The sequence below is a fragment of the Tupaia chinensis genome, unplaced genomic scaffold (genome assembly GCF_000334495.1).
Source record: "Tupaia chinensis unplaced genomic scaffold, TupChi_1.0 Scaffold000381_1, whole genome shotgun sequence".
Classification (NCBI taxonomy): Eukaryota; Metazoa; Chordata; class Mammalia; order Scandentia; family Tupaiidae; genus Tupaia; species Tupaia belangeri.
In genome coordinates, this window is record NW_006159883.1 from 839,214 (window position 1) to 863,902 (window position 24,689).

Here is a 24,689-nt window from a genome sequence, read left to right on the forward strand (position 1 = left end):
TCTTTATAATCTAAATGATGTATAGTGGTTGAAAGTATAAATAATAATAAGAAGAATAAGAAAAAAAAAGTTCAATGATGTTTTTCACAATATTAGGAAAAACAACTCCAAGATGCATAATCACAAAATATTCTAAATAGCAAAAGTAATCTTGAACATAAAAAACAAAGCTGGAGGCATCAAACTATCCAATCTCAAAATCCACTATGAAAATATAGGAATCAAAACAATGTGGTACCTGCATAAAAACAGACAGTCCAATGAAACAGAACAGAGAGCAAAACAATATTTTATGGTAAATTGATTTTTGCAAAGATGCTGAGAACATGCATAAAGGACAGTTTCTTTACTAAATAATGTTGGGAAAACTGGATATCCACATGCAGAAGAATGAAGTAAGACCCTTATATCACACCATATATGAAAAATCAACTCAAGATGGATTAAAGACTTAAACAGATTAACCTAGAACTGTAACACTACTAGAAGAAAGCATAGGGGAAAATTCCATGACTTGATCTAGACAAAAATATTTTGAATATGACTCCAAAAAACATAGGCAACAAAAGAAAAAATACACAGATGGGATTATATCAAAATAAAAATTGTTATACAGCAAAGGAATCAATGGAGTGAAGAGACAACATATAGAATGGGAGGACATATGTGCAAACCATAGATATGTTGAGAGGTTGAATTTCCATGTAGTTTCAGTTATCCATGTCCCATGGCTCCGAACCTGACCAGTTATGTCACAGCATAGCTTCTTGGACACAGGCCAGTAGGTGAGTATCTGTAGATGACCTGGTAGAAACACTAATTCTAAGTCTGAGGGGCAGGAAACACCCACTTAGTTTCATCTGCTTATTTGGAGCCAATGCATTATTTTCTGATAGAAAACATGCCATGTGACTCAAGGAAACAATTCAAACACAAATAGTATTATATCTCCCATGACCAAACATTAGAGTTGAAATTCTTTTCCTTGGGGCCACACTTAACCTGTTGTGACTCATCTGGGTAGTAATCAGCTAGGGTGTTTTCTAAGTAGCATGGTTTCAACTCTTTCATTGCCAGGTTAAAACAATCTTTAAGTAACTACACCAAGGTTATTGTGGATTCTTTCCCGCTATAGCTATTCAGGGTTTAGGATGATTTTCTAATTATTGAGTGAAACCATTGCACTGCTGCCTGTTCAAAGTATTATAACTTGACCTGCTGCTGCTGCTGAAGTTCACTCAAACATTTTCTCTTTACAGGTATGAGAAGAATCTTGTGTATGCCCAACGTTGGGGAATTAGAAAAGGGATAGTGATGGGATTCTTCACTGGATATGTGTGGTGCATCATCTTTTGCTGTTACGCTCTGGCCTTCTGGTATGGTTCAAAACTGGTCCTGGATGAGGAAGAATATACACCAGGAACTCTCGTCCAGGTATTTTGAGCTACTTGACTCAGACATAACATTTCCTACTGCTTATCCTAGAAATATCCATGGATTAGAGTTTTCGTTATTACTTAGTTACTGAGGGAGAAAAGCATCAGTGAGTTGATGCAGTCAATATGCAGAAACAAGTAATACTTATGGAATTTGTATGAAGAAGCTGAGCATTTGAAATGAAACCCACAATTTAATGATGTCCATTAACTGAAGATTTTATAGCTGTAAAATGATGATTTTCTTACTGAGTTCAAAGGGTAATATGCCATAAAAATGGAAAGTCAGTAATCTCTCAGCTAAAAATTAACAGCTCTTATCATTGTGTTTATTAATGGTACAAGATATGTACTAATGAACATATTTGTGAAACATAATGAATTACTAAACAAGTCAATAATATCCTCAACTGAACAAGTTATGTAAACATTTTATTTCTCCCCCGTGTTATGCTATACTATAGCTAATGCCATGACTCCTTTAATTTTAGAATTCCTTGTTATTCATTCAATAAGTAATTACTGAGCATCTACTATATGCCAGGTACATGCAATGTGTGGGGGTACCTGTAGTGAGCAAAAGAAATGTTTTGTTTGTTTTGTTTTGCTTTGCTTTGTTTTTGTTTGTTTGTTTGTTTGTTTTGCCCTGATAGAATTTACAGTTTCATGGAGGAGAGAAATAATAATTAAATAATCATATAAATGCATAATGAGAAATGGTGACATGCTATAGAGTAGAGGACAGGTCACCTTGACACTGAACCAGGGTAACCAGGTATGTCTGAAGTCAGGGAAGGCTTCTCATCCTATTCCCTCACCCTAGGTGTTTCCTCTTTGGTTCAGCCCCCCTCTTTTTACACCAGGTCTCTGGAGATTGTTCAAGTTTTCAGCTGAGGGGTACTTTCCAGTCAAGTCTTTTGTGTTCATCTAATATCTTATTCTCTCTCTCTCTCTCTCTCTCTCTCTTTTTTATGTGCTATACCTTTCCTTCAGAGCCCTTGTATGGCATTAAACATTTGTATTTATTATACTTGCCCCCACCACTTTCTTCCTTCAGACAGTAAGGTCCATGAGGTTAAAGTGATGGAAAATGAAGCACATGTTACATTCGGCCTAGCAGGGAGCTAGAGAGTCATTTCATGTAAGATTGTTTAATGAAGTGTTTTGGCTCCAGATTCTGAGTGAACAGGCACTGATTAGGTTAAAAAAAAAAGGAAAAAGAAAAGGTATCAAAATATGCTATACCAGAAATTTGCTAGCTGAAAGCCTGCAAGTCAAGATATTCTGCTTTAATATAAACACATTTCCAGAGAAAATGAAATAAAATTTTGATGTGCAAATAAAAAATGACTATCAGTTGTTAAAATATAATTATTCTAAGCCACTAACTTGATTTAATTAACAGGATAATGCACTAAAAACAATCTTCATATTTGATGTGTCTTTGTGACATGAACTGCTGGTATGTCTTTGAACTTTGTTTTAAAAAATTAAATATGGTGGGGCCAATAGGTGGCATGGTTGTTAAAGGCACTGGATTCCCAGATAGCCGACTGCAGTTGGAGTCTCAGGCCTGGCAGCTTGCTTTCTCCCTTTTTCTTTGTCTCTCCCTGGTCAAATTAAAAAATAATAACAAATAGCATTAAATAAATAATTCTTTTAAAAAATTAAATTTGGTAATATATAGTAAAGTGTTTTATATAATGGAAAGTGCTACTATTATTATTTAATCACTTTTTAAATAACTTAGATGTAGTTTTGTATATTAGAAAAGCCAGTGAAAGTATTGCAGTTCTCATACCTGAGCACAAAGTCTCTTGTCTTTATTGATCCAAGAACTTTTGATAGTTAGCAAGTGGGGATACCAATGGCTGACTTTGGTCCCAGCTGTTTATATCTGCTTGCTCTGTAGAAAGACTTGTATTTAGAAAACTCATCCTTCTTTTCATTCTATGTCTACACAGAGGTGTGCATGGATAACAGTTCAGATATGTGGAAACAAAGAATTAGCAGACTGAAATTCCAGTAATAAGCACAATTCCAGCCTGAAGCAGTGAATTAAAGGCCTTTTTAAAAAAGATTTATTTATTTATTTATTTATTTATTTATTCATTCATTCATTCATTCATTCATTCATTCATTCATTCATTCATTCATTCATTCATTCATTCATTCATTCATTCATTTTTTTTTTTAATTTGACCAGAGAGAGACACAGAGAGAGAGGACAGTGAGAAAGCAAGCCACCAGGTCCAGGACTCGAACCATGGTCAACCACGTGGGAGTGTCCAACACCTTAACCACCACGCCACCTGCTGGTCCCAAGTAAAGGTCTTTTGATGGGGCAGCAGTCAGCATTGTACAGGGGAAGCCAAATCCTATATTGCTGACTAGGGTTTGAGTCCTGAAGTACGCATGTGTCTAGGATCCCAATGGGATTAAGAATTGGAGGGAGGAATCAGCAGATGGCAAAGTGGTTACATCGCTGGACTCCCATATAGTCAACTTTGGCTCAAGTCCTGAACCTGGCAGCTTAAAATTCATATGGGCATGTGTATGTGCATGCCCAAAATCCCGAAAGGAGAATGGAGGAGAAGAGAAAGTGGTGTGACCATCCCTCCTGAGGGGTGATTTCTTGTTTTCTGTCTCTCTGTCTCTTCAGCAAGTGCATGTACCCTGTAGTAAAAATCTCTCTGGAAAAAAAAAAAGAATTGGAGGGAAAAGAATTGTGGATGAACAGGTCCCATTGGGGGTTGCTTTCCCTCCTTTTCCTTCCTGCTCACGAGTTCTTGGCTAAACTACTGAGCAGCAACCTATGAAGACTGAGTAGTAGTGAGTGGAGTCTTTTAATCCACTAAACTAATTAATGATTAGGTTAATCTAGTACATTTGATTGTGCACAAAATCATTACTGACTGCATGGTAATTGAGCATAAGTGGTAAGTAGTTTCCATCAATGGCTGTAATTAGCGACACTTGTGTACAGATAAAAAATGTGTTCTGCTAGGGAAATTTGAAGAGGAATTAAATGGTGCGTAAGGCTTTTATTTTATGCCCTTACATTTCAGGATTCAATAATAAGGTATAACGACTGACAATAATAGAAAGTAGCATGTATTTAGGGTATACAAGGAGTCAAGCACTGCATGAGGTATTTAATAAAATTACCATATGTAATACTCACTACTTCACTATGTAATTGGTATAATTTTACTACCACTTAAAAAATAAGATGGAGGCCATGAGGTTAAGAAAATGTACCAAGTGGCATAGAGTGGGATTGAGCTCAGGACTCTCTGCTTCTGGGGAAGCATTTTCTTGCCTTTGGATTTGTCTTCCAAGAGGCTACGGATCCCTTGTTCTCTAGTACAGTCCTGCACACCAATACAGTAGATTGTTCCACCACAGCCTCTCTTTCCACATTGCTGTACACAGGGCTAAAACATGGTAATTGGGGTAAAAAATGCTGGTTGACTGGAACATGTGCTATCTACTATGATGGTGTTTTGTCTTACTCTTTCCTAAGAACCTCCAGAGAGATGGGTTGTGTAAGGCAAGACTTGCAATGCCAGTCCAGGCAAGAGTTTGACTCCAAATCTCAATTTAGGCCTCCAGTAAGTCAGTTTATACCCTAGACCAAGAGTAAATGAACTATGTCCCACAACCCAAACCTAGCTCATCTCTTGTTTTTACAAGTAATATTTTATTTGAATGATAGTCACAATAATTTATTTACATATTTTTTTTCTTTTTTTTCGGAGAGGTTTTTGCTATAGGGCACGTACGCTCACTAGAAAGACAGAGACAGAAAGCGAGGAATCACCCCCCCCCCAGGGGAGATGGCCATGCTGCAATCCCTTCTGCTCCATTCTCCTCTTAGGATCTTGGGTACACACGCAAACATGTCCGGCATGAGTTTAAGCCACTGGGTCCAGGACTCGAATCGTGGTCAACTACATGGAAATACAACAACATAGCCAGTATGCTAACTGCTGGTCTCTAATTTATTTACATATTGTCTATGGCTGCCTTGAACTACATGGCAGTTTAAAAATTGCCCGAGCACCCACATAGCCTCAAAAATCTGGAATATTTACTTTTTGGCCCTTTACAGAAAATGTCAATCTGTGGTCTGGGACTTATAGAAGATTCCTTTGCTATGGTAGGAAGACCTCAAATGAGGGTGGTCTTAACAGCAAGTTACACCATAAGAACTGCTCTGTCTGCTCCCTTTAGCACTTCCTAAGTGTGAGACTTGGTGGTTCTGTCATCATTGTCATCGTCGTCATCGCTATTACTTAGATGACCAGCACTGGATTAATCATCTTTACACACAGCATCTCACTTAACCCTACGATGTATATACTCTCACTACAGAAAAAGAAATTCCAGCTTGAAATATTAAGTGATCTGCTTATGAGAAGAACCACCTGTCATAATTAATGAAAAAACAATGTTCGTCTTCATGTACAGGCTGGGGAAATTAGGGAGAATGTGTGAGGGGGTAGTCTATAACCTGTACAGAGCAGCCTTGGTCCTGTTAATTAGCCCAATGTATGAAATGGAGGAGTTACTGAAGAGTGAGGGAGATGGCTGCAAGGCTCTGAGGCGCTCTATGCGCCAGATGCTCCAGCCACAAGGAAGAAGGAGAGTGAAGAATGACTCTTGGAAAATTTTCCTCGGTGCAACCTAGCCAGTGGAAAGGGTCTGGCCTCTAAAAATCACCACAGACTGGAATCATTTGACTACCTGAAAAAACCTACACTTGTTCAGGAGCCAACATTTAGCCTGGCAGTAGACGGATGCCAGTGAAATCTCCTATATGGGTGTCATTTGAGTAGGACCATTCTTTGGTAGACAGAGTGGAGAAGAGGATCGTGTACCTTCTAGAGGCCAATTTGTGGAACTGCCTTATCCTCATCTTTAGAAATAGTGTTGATAAAAATAGTGCTATTTGATAAGAATATCTGGTCATGGTCAGGATGCCTTCTCCCAACATGAGATGCCTAGGCAGTAAAAGCTGGGAGCTAGGCAGAATGGCAGTCAAAATACTGGATTCAAATGTTACTCTACGTATTACATGTTGTGAGTTAGGGCAAGTTTGAGAACCCCCCTAAATGTGTTTCCTCTTTTGTTGTAGGGATTAAAAAAAGTAATACAAATAAAGTGCTTATAATATCTTATTGTTGTTTTTATTAGTAGTAGTATAGCAATATTCTAGTGACTAGTATATTAGTATCATAGCAATAGCTGTAATAGTAGGTCAATTTTGAATGTACCAACCTCTAGGACAGTCAAGCTGACTTTAGTGTCTATTGACTGGTGACCCTTTAACCAGAAAGCCATTGTAAAGCTGATTATATAATGAGCCAAGTGATCACTTCATTATTATAACCCACTTTGTGTCTGTGAGAGGACTTCAAGAAGTTTGTGGGAGGAGCCAGATAGTGGCACGTGATAAAACAGAACACTCCGTGAAGGGGACCCACGCAGAAAGGTTCCTAGTGTGCATCTGAAGACCTCCCTAAGTGTGTCAGGCATGGTGGGACCCATGATCTGGAGCTGGCTGAGGCTGGTGGAGGGTTGCAGCATCAACACCCTGTGGTTGTGAGTGCTGTCTCTCTGCCTCCGCCTCGGTCTGTTTCTCTCTCTCTCTTTATTAGTGAAAGAAATAATTTTTTTTAAAAAGTCTGTAGAAAATAGAATTAAAGTACAGTTTTATTTTGGTGCAAAAAATGTTTAAATCCATGCATAATTTTTTCATAAAACACATTTTCCCCCAATTTTTTGAAGGACCTTGGTATATGCTGACTTGATTAGACCTCTTACCCATTTCAAAATTTAAAAATAGGTTCCGTTTTATCAGAAAGTGATGTTCAGTAAAAAATACTGTAGTCTTTTAAATCATAAACAGTGGAGAAATTGGTGATGCTTTACTGGACAAACTATTCCAGAGGTTTATAAAGAGCAAAAGAGATATTTGGCTTTTAAATTTCCATAAAAAATATTTCTGAGAACTCTCTGAGTTCACATGAAAGGCTCAAATGATAGTGAATGCCGTGCACACACTGACAAAAAAAACACATGAAAACTATGTCTCTTTTCGTTTCAGATTTTCCTCAGTGTCATAGTAGGAGCGATAAATCTTGGCAATGCGTCTCCTTGTTTGGAAGCCTTTGCAACTGGGCGTGCAGCAGCCACGAGCATTTTTGAGACAATAGACAGGGTATGTAAAAGCCAAAAGTAAGCATCATTAGCAGGTTTGGGGAGGTAGGGGACCAACCCCTTAGGAATTTACTCTCGACGTTAAAACATGGGAAGGACTGTCACAGTGCTTAATTTAGCAGTACTTACTAAGTGTTGTATGAACTAGACCTGATTCTAAAAACTGAAAATCTAATAGCAAATTAGAATAAATAAGGTCCCTATTCTCTTATTCATACTGGGAGATAAACAATAAAGAAGAAAGCACATTTAAAGACAAGATGATGTGAGGTAGTGGTAAGTCAGGAAAGAAAGAAAACAGGGCAAATGTGGCAGTAATTGGTGACAAGAAAGGAGTCTCTAAAGAGGTGGCAGAAGAAGAGTCAGCCATGCAAAGGAGGACTTGGGAAGGGGTTAGTGGTGCATGGAAAGTGAGAGCTGGGGTGGTATTCATGGAAGAAAGATCTCTAGGGTGGGGGAAGGCTTGGCGAATTGAGGAAGCCCAAAGAAGTCTATAGTGATTAAATGGAGTGAGCAAGGGGCAGAGGCTAGAGAGAGGAGAAGGGGCCTGATCCTGAAAGCCTCTAAGACCAAGCTCTTAAGATTGGAATATCTTCTGAATGGGGCAGAAAGACTACATGTTTGTAAAGGGTGTTGACAGTCTAATATTCTACTGGCTGATTACTTAAAGCACCTTAGAGGTCAACCTGGGAGTCAAAAGCCAAACACAGGAGGGGAAGCTGGCAACATTCTTTTCCTCCTGTGAATAAAATGGGCTAAGAATCAGAAGTCCTGGAAATGGAGGTGCTCTGTGAGTCTCTCGAGCTATCAGTATATTTGCTGTAATCTGCCTGAGGAAACCGTTCATTGCTCTATCTGCTTTAGATCGTGGGGTTTCATCCTGGGATATGGAGAGATTGTTGAAAACCATATTAAAATATTGAGCTTTTCAATTCTTCCTTATTCTTAGGGCTGTTATATGCTCAATTGAGATGAAGTCTCTGCAAGAGCACTGAAACTAATTCTGAACATTAAGGCATTTTAAGATTTTATTATCCTTATTAGAAGGAAGTAAATCACACTATACCCCTAAATAGAACTAGCAGGACAAATTTTTGTTACTTTATTATTTAGTTGCAGAAGAGGTAAGAAGCTGACCTTAGAAGGACCAGCAAATGGCGTAATGGTTACATTGCTGGATTCCTATGTAGTTGCTTGTAGTTCAAGTCCCAGACCCAGTAGCTTAAAAGTCGTGCCAGGTGTGTGTGCATGCATGCCCAGATTTCCAAGAGGAGGTTGGAGGAGAAGGGAGTGCTATGTGGCCATCCCCCTGGGGTCGTGATTTCTTTCTTTCTGTCTCTGTCTCTGGTGAGCATGTGGTCCCTATAGCAAAAATTTCCCCCTTAAAAAAAAAAAAAGAAGAAGAAGAAGAAGAAGCTGACCTTAGACTGTATCAGTAGCAGGACGTGGCCCTCACTCTTATCTAATTAACAGAAAGGTTAGGTTTTAGAGTAGGCTGACTACTACAACAGAGTTAAAATTTAGGAGGTCAGTTGAATGTTGGGGTATTTGAATACACCACTTGAAGAGACAATCTTGGTCATTATTTACAATGCATACTCAAATGTACAATGCCGTTGGACCTCAGCTTGGTTGAATAGCTGTGTTGTTATAAGAGAGAAACTTATCTCTCTGAGAGTCCTGTACTTCAACTTCCTGTCTAGTTAGATTATGATGACAATCACATACATTTTTTTAAAGTATTTTAATATATCTTGTATATTGTTTCCCATAATAATCGCTCAATAAACTTAATATATAATAATGTATTATTATATATTACACATTAATTATATGTTAAGTACTACATATTTCATATTAATAAATCATATATTATATAACATTATTAATGTTATTTTATACACTATAGTATATTATTATGATATATAATAATATATAATATCTCATAGTAATAACTTAATATATGACACTAATTCAATAAATTAATACATAAAGTATAGTATGTATGCTTTTACATTATTATATCATATATAATATTATTAAGCTCATTTGCCAGCTCTTCATATCCATGGTTTGGTTATACATTTTCAGATTCAATCAACCCCAGATAAAATCTTTTTAAAAGATTAGAAAATAACAGTGCAATAAAAACATACAAATAAAATATACAGTATAATGATGGTTTACATAGATTTACATTGCTCTAGGTATCATAGATAATCTAGAGATGATTTAAAGTATATGTTAAGAGGTATTTAGGATATATGCAAATCATAACATGATTTTGTATAAGGGACTTGAGCATCTGCAGTTTTGGGTGTCCATGAGAAATCCTGGAAGTAATCCTCTGTGGCTACCAAAAGATGTCTGATAGTAACATAGTATCAGCTCATAGTAATGTCTCAGTAAGGAGTAGTGATTATTATTGGTATTATGAATAAATATTTAATATTTATCCCAGCAACTTAACTTTACCATATCTCTGCAATGTTTTACTGCTCATTGTTCTTTCTGTTTTATGAGTAAATTCAAACTAAGATGGCCAGAAAATGTATGTCATACACGCTGTGCTACCTCCCTTTTATATTTGATATTCCACTCTAGAAACCAGTCATTGACTGCATGTCAGAAGATGGATACAAGTTGGATCGAATCAAGGGTGAAATTGAATTCCATAATGTGACCTTCCGCTATCCTTCGAGAACAGAGGTGAAGGTGAGTGCATCTTCCTCCTGGAAACAATGGACATTGTTTTCTTCAATGATTCTTTTCCAGAGCCACAAGTACGTGTATCCTGAAGCCTGACTCGGTTTTCAGGAACAAGGAACAGAAGCATGTTTCTCTGGATATGTCCTCAGGTGTTACATCATCGCAGGTGACACCACATTCCTCTGTGATAACTGTACTGTGCAAATCCCTGGGTCGGAACAGCCTGGCAGCACATTCAGGTTGAGCCAACTGTATGATGCACCTTTGAAATGACTGGCAGTTTCTGTCATTATAAGCATTGTAATTAAACCGCAAAGCATTTAGAACAACAAGAAGTACAGCGTGGTCATCTCCTTAGGATTGCAGAAGGTGGAGCACGCTGAGTATGTGATATGAGGTGGCAGAGGAAGCTGCTGTCTGTAGTTTTTTACTTCCTGTCTGTAAGTTCATCAGAGTCACTGGACCAGTCCTTGCGGAAAGGTAACTTTGTAATATTAAGCTCACGTGTCCTGTAACTACGGGATTGGTCAGGACACGTGGTGAAGCAAATTTAGTTTTCCTGCACCTACAGAACTTGTATCTTGAAGGGCAGCTTAACAGGAAAATTAGGATCTATTCTCCTAGAATGAGCTGGTTTTAAAATGAAACCTAATCCTCATTTTAAAGAGTGTCTCTAGCTAGCAGAGACAACTATTGTCTCTAAGAAAATTATTTTCTTAATAATAACTTACTATCTATTAAGATAGTAATAATATCTTAATACTATCTTAATAATATTCCCAGAGAACCAAATATTATCTTGTTAGCATAACTTATTCTAATGCTGTTACATATACTGTAGGTGTACTGCATGTGTGTGTATCTATTTCTATTTGTGCTTTTTTTAAAAGACAAGATCTTGCTGTGTGGGTATCCTCCTTCCTCAGCCTCTTGAGTTGCTGGGATTACAGAAACACATACACATAGCTCCCTACATGTCCATGGGGGATTGGTTCCAGGCCCTCTGTGGATACCAACATCTGCAGATGTGCAAAGTCCTTGTGTAAAGGATATACTTTTTGCATATCACCTATGCAAATCCTCTGATTTACTTGCAATCTTCTCTAGTTTACTTATAATATATAATACTATATAAATACTATGTAAATAATTGCCATACTGTCTTGTTTAGGAAATAATTTAAAGCTTACACATGTTTATTACAAATAAAAATAACTTTTAAGTACACACACACACACACACACACACACACATATATATATATATATACATTTTCTCTTTTACGATAGAGAAAGAGACAGAGGTCAATATTTCTGACAGATTCTTGCCCAGTTGTGATTGTCTTCAGTTTCTCAATTAACTGGGATCACAGACACCACTGTAATCATGTCTGGTCTATTCAGGTTGGCCTGGGAACCAAACCTGACTTTCCTGTGCAGTATCCAGTCTCCCAAATGGTGATGCTGTATGCCATAGTTGGGCCTTTTTTTTTTTTTTTTAATAAAGACTTTTTAAAAAGTTTCTTCTCTTTCTTTCTTTCTTTCTTTCTTCTTTCTTTTCTTTCCTTCTTTCTTTTTCTCATTTTCTTTCTTCCATGAAAGAGAGATAAGCACCCCCAACAGAGTCTTTACAGCATGATCCACACCCAGTCTCAGCCAGCTCAGATCATTTGTACCCAGTGTGTACAGGGAGGTCTCTGGATGTGAATACAAGACTTTCCCAGGTAGATCCAGTTGTATTATCACTGTGCCATCACCTGACTCTTACCTTCTTTTAAAAATACTGCTGGTATTTGAATACGAAGGGCCCACTACATATAGCTTTGCTTGTTATCAATGGATATTGCTTTGGGACATAAGGATAGAGCCTCTTTGAAAGTCTCGTAACTTGCAGCCTGATTGTCTGACTTGACTCACAGTAGCAATCTAAACTTTGTTGTTTTCTTTCCTCTCCAGATTTTAAATAACCTCAGCATGGTCATTAAATCAGGGGAAACGACAGCTCTGGTAGGATCCAGTGGAGCTGGGAAAAGTACAGCACTACAGCTCATCCAGCGGTTCTACGACCCCTGTGAAGGCATGGTGTGTGTCTCCCAGGAACTTTCCGACACACAGGGACAAGAGAGGGAGCATGGGGATGCGTTTGCCAAGTAGGAAGCCTTCCAATACACTGAGACTATCCTGGCACACACATAGACTAAATGATTTTTAACTGAACTGACGGGACGACCTCCATGCATGGTGATAGTATTCGTTGTATAACCAGTTAATTCCATTCAAAGTGGCATTGTTGCCTTTTAGTGCACTATCTATTCCAGTGTTTCTTTGTATTTTATCAAAATCATTATTGTTTCTTTAAGTTCTAAGAATAGGAAAGCCAATATGGCTAGAAATTGGCAGAAAGTAACCCTTGATCACTACTTCAAGAAGTTTTTTATTTTTTTTTTTAATGTAATTTCACAAACTATTTAGTTTCTTTTTCCTGGTGTCTACTTAACTATAAATGTAGAAACCAGGAAAACAAATAATACTAATAATTGCCATTTATTTGTCACATGTGGAATGTCAGGTCCTTTATAAAAATAATTTTTATTTTCACAATAACTCCCAAAAGTACACCTGCCCATTTTACAAATGAGGAAGCAGAGAGTTAGAGAGATTGTGACTCGCCTCAGATCATTCAGTTAGTAAGTGACTAAGCCAAGATTTGAACCCAGGTATTTTGGGTGCCAAAGCCCATGTTCTTCATGCTTCTGTCTCAAAGTTGCAATGACTTTTTTTTTTATCATGCATATGATGGAACACCAACATGGAAAACATAAGGGAATTTTCCTGTGTGATAGTCATTTCATTTTCTGATTGGGTATATTTTCCTACATACCACCATAACTATGCACTGAATATAGAGAAACCATGATTGCTTGATGTAAGATTTTAATTTTTTTGCTAATAATGATTTTTATTTGCCCTCACTTATAGCCTCTGTGGCTTTTGAGCAGCAAAGTGTTACTTGATGAATCTGGCCAGAATGTGCAATTAACTGTAAAGCATGTATGTGAGATAGGGACCATTGCTTATTTTCATTGTATCTTTGGAAGTCTAATTTTGGTCACGACTTAAAAGATAATAAAAATATTCAAAGTATGGCAAATAACTGAGTCTACCCTTCACTGAGGAATTAGAAACTTGTTCATTCCTGGGCCAATTAAGTGACCTGTACATCTTCTGTGTTTCTCCAATGAATTGTTCTGCAGTTATTCTTAATTTCAACCTCTTATTGTTATGTTTATATAAACAGCCACATTCCAAGAGGAATTGTTTGTGTTACATTGTTTTTGGTCTCTACTTTTTTTCTCATTAGTCAAGTACAACCTACTATTATGACCCAGAACCAAGAAGAATTCCAAGAGGTGTGATGTTGTACTCATGTTCTCTAGGTGACTCTGGATGGCCATGACATTCGGTCTCTTAACGTTCAGTGGCTTAGAGATCAGATTGGAATAGTGGAGCAAGAACCAGTTCTGTTCTCCACCACCATTGCAGAAAATATTCGCTATGGCAGAGAGGATGCCACAATGGAAGACATAGTCCAAGCTGCCAAGGCGGCCAATGCCTACAACTTCATCATGGACCTTCCGGAGGTACTTCTGGATTTTTGTTCCAGGAAGAAATCTAAAACTTGTAGAAGAAAACAACAATTACACAGTAATATACATTTCTTTTCATCTGAATCCTGAAGCATTAAATTCTTAGTGTCAAGTTTTAGTTTCATGCCTGGAAAAATGACATGAGTTTTCCCTTTCATCTAAAGACATGTCATTTATATGTCGAAACCTACCAAACTGAAGAGGTTTCATTTGAAAAACTCCTTTTGTTGTTAATATACTTAAAAATCTACCCAAACTGGGAAATTTTCTTTTAAAAAATTTTATTTTTTATACAATTTCCTAATTCCATCCATTAAGCATTTGTCTAAGCAGATGCTAAATTTATCATGTGATAATAACTTGCACAATGCCCTTTATCCTTAACATTCATTCATCTATTCATTCCTAGAGAGCAAGAGAGAGAGAGAGAGAGAGAGAGAGAGAGAGAGAGAGAGACATCTCCGACAAGGTCTCCATACTACAATCCATCCCCATTCTAGCCAAATCATTCTCAGCCCCTGACTGTCCTAAATACTTTACATCTATTACTTCATTTAACCCCCACGACCACTCTGCCAGGCAGTTGCTATTATTATCCCCATCTATAGAAAAAAAAAATTGAGGTTCTAGAAGGTCAAATAACTTGGTCAATATTATACAGCAAAGAAAAAGAGATAGGTACTATGTGGCTGGTCTAGTTCCAGAGTCAGTGATCTAGAACACTTCCTATTCAGTCTTCTAAATTCTATTTATGAGCAGGATTATAGCTATAATGATACAGTGGCTAAAAAATATAGAGCTTTAGAATCAGATTGCCTCAATACAGTGTGATTCTCGTAACTTCTTTACTTCCAAGTTTTATGAACATTTTGCAAGTTACTTTCTAGACCAGCGTTTCCTTATTTACCAGCTGTGAATAACAATACTTTACCCATGGGTTGCCAGTGAGGACTAAAGTAGATGGTATGTCTAAAATATCAGCACCATGCTTTATCTTTATAGATGTTCAATTCATGTTGGCAAATAATAAGCAGGATAAGTATCTGACTACCAACACATCACTATTAAATGAGATACTCAGTAACTACTTGCTATCTATGGCAACGATTATAAAGCTAGGTTGACCTTTCATTGACAATATAAAGTCAGCTTTTCCATTATATTTGCTATATTGTCTGACTATAAAAAAGAGACAAGAATTTGGTCTGTGGTTTAATCCTCTAAGATGGATTTTCAGGACCCTGATCAATTTTTACTTTGGTTGAAAAATTTTATTTGAAGTTGAGGTAAAGAGGAACATTTCCACAGTCTAGTGAACCTCAGAATAAAAGCATACCCCAATTTCTTCATCTCTCACACACATATTTGTTAGACGTAACCTGTTTTCGGAAGGGGTATTTCTTTCAGTGAAAGTTGGACTTGTGAAAGTTGATGCTTGAGGAGAAAGTGACTATAGAAAGGGCTGCAGGCTGGATTGTTGGGAGGAGCCATCAAATTCCTCTCTATGACTGGTCTCATCCTCTCTCTAGAAATTTGATACCCTTGTTGGCAAAGGAGGAGGTCAAATGAGTGGTGGCCAGAAACAAAGAGTAGCCATTGCCAGAGCCCTCATCCGAAACCCCAAGATTCTACTTTTAGACATGGCCACCTCAGCGTTGGATAATGAGAGTGAAGCAATGGTACAAAAAGCACTGAGTGAGGTTTGTGGAAAGTCTGAATTTATTGTAGAGGTTTGTTTATGGACATGCTTGTGCTGCTAAAGGAAAAGCAGCTCACTGGGAGGGAGGGTTGTGATACTACAATGGCCCCAGACAGTCTGATCATGTAGAAAAATATTGGCTGACTACAATCTTCTGCAGAGATAACAGAAGACAGTTATGATTTGCTTAAAAAGCATACACACTCGTAATCTGTGATTTTTAAAATTTCCTTTTTTTTTTTTTTTTTTTTGGTTTTTAGGTGTTGTATTAATCAGTTGTAGCATCTGTACCAATGTGTGATGGGGTTTGTGGCTGTATTCTGATGTCCGCACAGCCTACTTAGTGATATTCCCAGGGACCATGGTTCTGACTCCCCTGTGGATTCTGAGAGGACCTTCAGGTCAATGTCAGCTCTGTCTTCTAGTCTTATTTATGGTACGCTATACATTCTTACAGATTCAGCACAAGCATACGATTGTTTCCATCGCCCATCGCCTATCCACAGTCAAAGCTGCAAATACCATCATTGGCTTTGAACACGGCACAGCAGTGGAAAGAGGCACTCACGAGGAACTGTTGGAAAGGAAAGGCGTTTACTTCACTCTTGTGACTTTGCAAAGTCAAGGGGATGAGGCCCTTCACAAAGAGAATGTAAAGGGCAAGTGCCTTTCCCCTTACTCTTATACATGGCGCCGGTTAACATTTATAGTGGCTTTCTATGCATTTTATTATACACTGCTTTGTGTTCCTAACGGGCCTCGCAGGCATAATATAAATGAGAAAAGAAACAACTGAAGCTCAGGAGGCTGATATTTGATTAAGTAAAAGATCTAAATCCAAAGTCTTCTACTTTTCCATCCCCTTTTCTTTACTCTTTGCAAATAGAAGAGGCTTCCTAAAGAGTGTCTTGCACATAATAAGAGTTCCATTCTTATTGGCTGAGTGAATTAACCAATGGCTAAACAGTATTATAGTTTCCAAATGGAGATAAATACTTTAGATTCCAGTGCATCTTCTCTTAAATCAACCTGAATTTTCAGATTAACTAAACTAAATAAATTAACTAATAAATTAACTAAATATAATTAACAAAATTTGTGAACTCCTTTGAGTATAACTACTGTATATGATTAACATGTGTGAGTTATTCTAAATAGGCTTTTGAGGAATTTGATGGCTCTGTAACTTCTTTTTTTGCCATTTCTAGTGGGCTTTGCTTAGATTTTTATGACTCATGTTAAAAGATACTTATTTCTGTAGAGGTAACAGGTTATTATATGGTTCAAATGACTTGAATATTTGGAAAATGTTAAACTAAAATTGTCAGACAAGTTATAAGTCTTATTTATTGCAGTGAAGTTAATAGAATGTTTGGCATCAAATATAGTAACTGTATTCTAGGCAAGCAGTAAATAATTCCCTGTAGAGGTGGTTCTGCTTGTTGTAAGTACTGAGGAATTGCTCATGTTGTGCTGAACAGGAGAAGATACCACCGACGGTAACAAACTTCAGAGGACCTTTAGCAGAGGGAGCTACCAAGAGAGTTTAAGGTAAGCTCAAGCCAAGAGGCAGATTTTTAAGTTTTCAGCTATAGTCAGGAGCCCTTTGCAGCTATGCTCCTTAGGCAATATCTCAGGGGTAACAAGGAGAATCATAAGCAGATTTCTGATCTTGTGTTATATGGACATGCAAATGAACCTTTTCTTATCTTTAAGATGAACCACATGGCATTAATTCTAAGTAGATTACTTATAGGTTATTATTAAGATCAGATATCATTTCTAATATAAACATTTTTTATTTGGCAACAACTTCATAAATTCTATATTTTGGTGACTTTTGGATGAGAAATCCAGAAATATAACCTATGTATAAGTAACTATTAATCTCCTTCAGAGAAAGAAATAGAAGTCTGAATAAAAATGTCTCATTATGGGGACCAGCAGATGATGTAATGGTTACGTCACTGAACTCCCACGTAGCTGACTGTGGTTGGAGTTCCAAACCCAGCAGCTTGGAACTCACACTGGGTGCACTTGTGTGGTGCCCAGGATCCTGAGAGAAGAATGGAGGAGAGGAGATTGTTGTGTAGCCATCCCCTAGGGGGTGATTTCTTGCTTTCTGTCTCTCTTCTCTCTGGTGAGTGCATGTGTCCTATATCGAAAATCCCTCTTAATAAAAAGTCTCACTATGTATGCAGACAAGATTTTTAGTTAGTTTGTTTTGCTTTTTGCAGAACAATAACTAAATGAAATGCTCATTTGTATCATTTCCTTGGCTTTAACCTTCCAATGGCTGAGTCTCTCTCCAGCCATATGTTTTAGGTACAAGAATAATTCAATGAATAACAGCAACTCATTTTCTAAATAATAATGTTGAGAGAGTATGTGAGTATTTATTCCTTAAATTAGCTGTTTTTATTTACAGTGAGAAGTGGTACACAGTTTCTGAGTCATGTAGGAGTAGCTGTAATAGGTTTCTGGAAAGGAATGTGATAGAATTTGTACTTTGCTGTTTATGGTAGATTACATGGGGAGCCAACTGTCAGGTAAAAACCCCTGCCTAGCAGGAGTGGGATAGTTTGGGTATTGGGGAGCGGGAGAGACTTAGAAATACTGTATAAAAGTAGTAAGAATCCAAGGGGACAAGGATATAGATCTTCCCATGCTCAGAAAAGGGAGTCAGTCAATTTGACACCTTCTCCTTCTCTTACCTCTTACCTTTATGCATTCTTTGGGGTTTACTTTTTAGACCCATGGCCTTAAGTCTCCCCCCATTATGCACCTTGCTCTCTCCAGGTGACATGAGTCTATTCTGTACATCTTCTGGAAAAGATAATCCCATCTTAGTTGCCAAACCCAAAGAAAAAGACTCTGTTGCTGTAGAGGTTCAAGCCAGGTGAGAGGGAATGGGGGTGTCCCAAAGACCAGTTTGTTGGCAGGAACTGGGGCTGGGAAGGTGTTACATGCTCAGCTATGAGTCTTGGCAACAGTGCAACTGCAAAAGTGAGGAGAAGGGAGGCCTTGAGATAAATGCATGGTGCTGAACCTGGGTGACTAAGAGGATGGCAGGCCATTAACAGAATGTGGGAACAAATTAGAATAATCAAGTTGACATGACATCTAGCCTTAAGGTGAGATGAGCATATAGCAGGCAGGTGCCGTTTTGATATTTGTTTTTGTCTAATTTCACAAGGATACAAAGTGGTAGAGAGAGACATATTAATAGCTTCATCTCATTTGCGCTTACGCTGTTGATGTAGGTCTCCTTATCTCTAACATCTCTCTTTATATCACCCCAGATTAAGCTTTCTAAATCATGGCTGCTTTTTCACTTAAAAAAAAAAAAGGAAAAAAAATTCCCGGATGGTGAGTACACTCACTGGAAAGAAAGACTCAGAGAGATCTCAAGAAAACACTCCTCCCTCCTTTAGGGATTTTGAACATGACTGCACATGCACCCAGCATGTTTTTCAAGCTGTAGGATCCAGTGACTCTAACCACAGGGCTAACCATGTGGGATCCATTTACCTTAACCACCAGGCCATGGACTGACCCCAACACAGCTTTGATCGTGTCCCACCTCCCCTGTCTTCAATATTGCCTGTATCATTTAAGAGTTTCTTTGCAATGATTGAAAACCAAATCCAACTTTTAATTTTTAAAGGGAAAGAATCAGCTCACATAACTAAATAGTGTTTTGGCTTCAAACAAATCTAGAACTTTAGTGCTTTGTCCAATGTAGACATAGTTTCACTCTCTTTCCTTCTCAGCTCCATTTTTCACCATTGGCTTCATTTGTCAGGAAGCTTCTTTCTTTGAGAGTCACAACATAATCCCTGAACTTTTACTTAGAGGTGAATGAGAGTGTCCTTTCTGGGATCTTAGGGGGAAAAGTAAGAAGCAATCATTTCCTCCTTTTTCATGTACTAGGTATATTTAATGAGTAACCCTGATCTCTTCCTTTTCCACACTTCTGTTTATACTCTTCTTTCACCCAGAAATACTCTTCTCTCTGTTCTGCAAATACTCTAATCCTACCTTAACCATCTCTTCCATGAAGCCTTTCCTGGTTATACCTGCTATACACTTTTTTTTCCTTTGAATTTCCAAAATTGTACTTCAAATCTGCCTCATGGCACTTACCACATTCTTCATTCCATCACAGTGATGTACATGCATTACTCTTCAATAAGATGTAAACTCCTGCCTGTGAGTGAACGTCTCTGTGTTTCTCATGGTACCTGGCTTAGTTTGTGTATCGTACATGTCCAATAAGCTTCTGTTGAATGAAGAAAGAGATGAATGAAAACATTAAGTTAAATTATACTTCAATAAGATTTGTATTAATGCATCCAAAGAGGTAGTACAGGACCTGGAGAAAATCTCACTAGGGACCCTATTGGTTCCTACCAGCTCATTTGTATCCAGGTGGCATCTTGCTAAAGTAAACACAGGTATGACAGAGAGAAAGAGAGAGAGAGAGAGAGAGAGAGAGAGAGAGAGAGTATCAAAACTACAATCTATGACAGAGAGAGGTAAAGAAATGAACCACTGCCATGGTGGTAATTAGCAGAAACATGTAAATATGGCTGGCTGTATTTGCATCTTGGACCTTTTTTTTGTTTTGTTGGTGAATTGATGACCCTCCCTAGCTGCACTCTGAGTCTGGGTCCAACAGATTCAGGTTGCTGGGGCCCAAAACAACCAGCCTGATTAGCTCTGTCCTAAGACTGCCTCTGTCAAACCTAACCCAGAAACTTCCTTACCTGGTTGCCATGTGACCTACCTTACCAAACATTTCTGTTTATTTGACATATGTGATGTAAATTTGGACACCAGTTGAATCCTGTTCCATCCTACCCACAATCAAGACTTTGATCTTTCTGTTTGTTTACAGAGCTTCTATCCGGCAACGCTCCAAGTCTCAGCTTTCTTACCTGGCACATGAGACTCCATTAAACGTGGTGGATCATAAGTCTACTTACGAAGAAGATAGAAAGGTCAGGCTCCAATTGGTCATGTGGGGGAATGTATGAAATCTCTCCTGGGGACTGTTGTGTGCCCTATAAACCTGAGCATATGAGTTTTCTAGACATATATCTAGTAAACTTTCATTTACTAAGTCGCGCCCATTGGAGGAATCCATTAGGACCTAATGAAAACTCTAAACTTTATACTGATTTTAAAAAGTAACATATTAGCTAACCAATCACTATTTTTTTTTGAAAGAAAGAGATATTTCTGCTATAGGGCATGTGTGCTCACTGGAGAGACAGAGAGACAGGAAGCAAGAAATAACTCCCTGGGGCGAGGGATGGCCATGCCGCAATCCCTTCTCCATTCTCCTCTCAGGATTTTGAGCACACACGCACATGTACCTGGTGTGAGTTTTAAGCCACCAGGTCTAGCACTTGAACCATGGTCAACTATATGGGAGTCCAATGACATAGCCTTTACACCATCTGCTGGTCCCTCTAACCAATTACTTTTAAGAATACATATTAATGGGACCAGCAGTTGGCATAATGGTTGTGTCACTGGACTCCCACATAGTTGTCCATGGATTGAGTCCCAGACCTGGCAACTTAAAACTCATCCTGGGCATGTGTGTGCATGCTCAGGATCCCAGGAGGAGACTGGAGGAGGGGGGACTTCAGCGTGGCCATCCTCCCAGGGGATGATTTCTCATTTTCTGTCTCTGTGTCCCTCTTTGTCTTTCCGGCAAGTACATGCACCATATGGCAAAAATCTCTCAAAAAAAATTAAAAAATAAAAGAAGAAAAAGAAGAATACATATTAACTAAAGTTAGACTACTAAAGATCAATAGTGTTTGATAATCATAAGAACATAAACATGTTACATATACTTAACAGGTTTTTGTTTTATGTAGTATCCTTTTAAAGTTTTCATGAATAAACCAAATATTCTTTTCTCAAGTGTCAAAATATTTTAAACTCTAATAAAATTGGCAAAAGCAGATCAGAAAAGATATTTGATAGGACTAGATCTTACACAGGTTATCATGATTTTGAATGAATGCAGGCCAATTAGGTTTTACAGGCATTTGCTTACTTCACACAATTTGGTGGTGTTTCAGGATGCCTTTAAAATAACGCTATGGATTTTAACATAATTCAAAATAGCATAAAAATGAAAGATATAGGAGAGGAATGAACACACAGAACAACCAAAATATTTATCAAAGAAAGTCAGAAAATATTTGAATTACAAACACATCCATCATGCGTGATATAATTTCGAAGTCTCTGATCAGATTCCAACATGTGACACCATTAAGTAGTAGTTACCAACATTGTTTGGCAATGGAAAATTTGGAATATAGTACTACTTATGACTTTATGACTATGAAAGGTGGATTATTAAGACTCTCTTTTGGTTTTAATATATTATACTGAATGAATAGAGGTCCCAATATCTAATAAAGTAGGTTTAAATACATTTCTTTTTCTCAGAAGTAGCAGGATGAATTGCAGTGTGAAAAAAACATATTTAGAAAGTATGGTTTCTTCTTGTACCTTGCTGTTTAAGATTAACCTCCTCTTCTAGTTCTAGAAATAGCTATTTCATTTACATCTGTGGTGCTTCTACAAATAACTATAAGATACATTATATAAGAATAAAAATTTAATAGAATTTAAAGGGAGAAAGAACCAACACTACATTGAAATTCCAAACCTAGCAGTACCAACCAAATTCAATTTTAGCATTTGTATTTATTTTTTTCCCCTAGTTCCTGGGTATATGTTTGATGATAAAAGTAAAAGAAGAGAGAAGGAGGTAAGGGAAGGAAAACCTGACTTTTTCATAGTTGTTGCTTAAGCTGGTAGATGGCCAAACACAGTTGTAGAGAAACATCACATTTCCCGGAGATCTGGAGATCAGATTCCCATATAGTTCTGATGCAGGAAAAACTCAGACAGAAGCCATTCAAATAAAAGGAAATAAAATATAGGGGTTAGGAGACCAGCCAGTGGCATAGTGATTAAGGCACTGGACACTCCCACATAGCTGGCCACAGTTCAAGTCCCGGACCAGCTGTCTCTCTTTCTCTCTCTCTCTCTCTCTCTCTCTCTCTCTCTCTCTGTGTGTGTGTCTGCTCAAATTTTTTTAAAAATTAAAAATAAATAATTTTTTTTGAGGGAGAGATTTTTGCTATAGGGTGCGTGTGTTTGCCAGAAAGACAGAGAGAGAGACAGAGAGACAGAAAGCGAAAAATCATCCCCCAAGTGGGTGATGGCCACTCCACAATCCCTTCTCCTCCATTCTTCTCTTGGGATCTTGGGCATGCATGCCCATGTGCCCGGCATGAGTTTAAGCCACCGAGTCTGGGACTTGAACCTCAGTCGACTACATAGGAGTCCAGTAACATAGCCATTATGCCAACTGCTGGTCCCTAAAAATAAATAATTCTTAAAAGAAAAAATATAGGGGTTAGTTTTAAAGACATTACAATATCCATAGTATATTTTAGTCACCGACATTATAAATTAAGAATAAGACAATTAAACACAATTAAATGTAAACCAGTATAATTTTTTAAGATATGCCACTTTATATTTTCTCTTTAGTAAAGGGAGATTAGGAAGAAGAGAGAGAGGGAGAGAAAAACAAAAAAGAAGAAAAGCCAATGTGATTTTGCTAAAGCACCAAGAGGAAAAGGTCTTCTATCAACACTACTAGTTTGTATGCTATTTATATTAGAGTCCTTTAGATTAAAAAGTATAATTTTTAAAGAAAGAAACAATAGAATTAGGGTTTATACTATCTTATTTATGGAATTTCTAATCCCAAATAACACTGTTGATTTACTCATATAAATGTTGCTCACTTTTGGCATTTTAAAGTATTTTAATGCTTCACTAAGCTCTGGAGCCCAAGCATTGGTGAAATCTTTTCTTTTTCTCATTTTGATGGAGAAGGCCTAACCTTACCTTCTGTAGTTTGCCAAGTGTTCCATGACTTTTCTGAAGGTCTTCTTACATAAAGGAGTTATCTCCACCTTGTGGGCTGCTAGAGTATTGACTCTTGACAACAGGAGAGATGGTTTCATACGTCCATGCTCCTCCAGTCTAAGTGGGGTGACTTGCCCAAGATCTGACCATTGTTGACTGGCTAAGACTGTAGTCCATTTCGTCTCATTCTCTGAGCTGTACATTCAGCTCCCGCGAATGAGGTCAGATCTCAGTTAGAATCATAAAATTAAGATTAGGGAAAGCATGCAGCCTAGAGGTTTTAGTATCTGATATTTAGACATCTCTTCCGGTGAAACTAAAAAATAAGAAAGAATATATATAATATCAAATCAGAATAAAATATTAAATATCCATAATTTCATCACACTTAACTTATAAACTAGGATGTAGTCAGTGGTTAAACAATAGGAGAGTAACAGCACCTATTGCTATCTTTATCCGTTCATTTGGAAAACCTCTGATCCTTTGTTACCATTTCTTGTCATGAAGTCTTAAAGTTATCATCAAAGCAGGAGACCATTGTTGATTGGAATCCAGGAGCGAGTGTCATGAAGTATAGAAAGCAGTATATAAGATTTAAGTAGGAAGTCGCATATTTTCCCGTGGCCTATATAAGGAGATGTAAGGAAGGAAACTGGGAGAAATCCAGTATCTAGCACTGAATCATTTACACAGTAGATGAGCAATCAGTATTTATTAAATAAATGTTTTATTGCATACATGTGCAATAGGCATAAAAGTTGTATTCATTCTTCTATCCTATAAACATTGATTGCACTTATCAGGTGCAGATAAAGAAGAGCTACTGTCACTCTCCCTTCCACGAGTTGCTGACAGGTACTTTTTTACATATGTTAAACAAACAAACAAAAAACTAAGCTTTGTGCAACTGCCAGTTCTACTATAGAGATATAAACTGTGCAATGAGGAAATATATATAAACTTTAAACTTCTACCTCACTCTATGAGTTACTGA

The 24,689-nt window shown here is 37.6% G+C and overlaps 1 protein-coding gene across 3 annotated transcripts in view; it reads left to right on the plus strand.

Moving 5' to 3' along the window:
* Window positions 1-24,689, plus strand: part of ABCB11 (ATP binding cassette subfamily B member 11) — a 93,646-nt gene that overhangs the window by 34,079 nt on the left and 34,878 nt on the right. For all 3 annotated transcript variants that reach the window (XM_027773845.1, XM_027773844.1, XM_006153563.3), the window contains 9 exons: window positions 1,260-1,434; window positions 7,549-7,662; window positions 10,266-10,376; window positions 12,326-12,451; window positions 13,807-14,010; window positions 15,546-15,716; window positions 16,173-16,374; window positions 17,197-17,266; window positions 20,616-20,718. In XM_027773845.1, coding sequence (XP_027629646.1) covers window positions 1,260-1,434; window positions 7,549-7,662; window positions 10,266-10,376; window positions 12,326-12,451; window positions 13,807-14,010; window positions 15,546-15,716; window positions 16,173-16,374; window positions 17,197-17,266; window positions 20,616-20,718 — 1,276 coding nt within the window. The remainder of the gene's footprint in view (window positions 1-1,259; window positions 1,435-7,548; window positions 7,663-10,265; window positions 10,377-12,325; window positions 12,452-13,806; window positions 14,011-15,545; window positions 15,717-16,172; window positions 16,375-17,196; window positions 17,267-20,615; window positions 20,719-24,689) is intronic.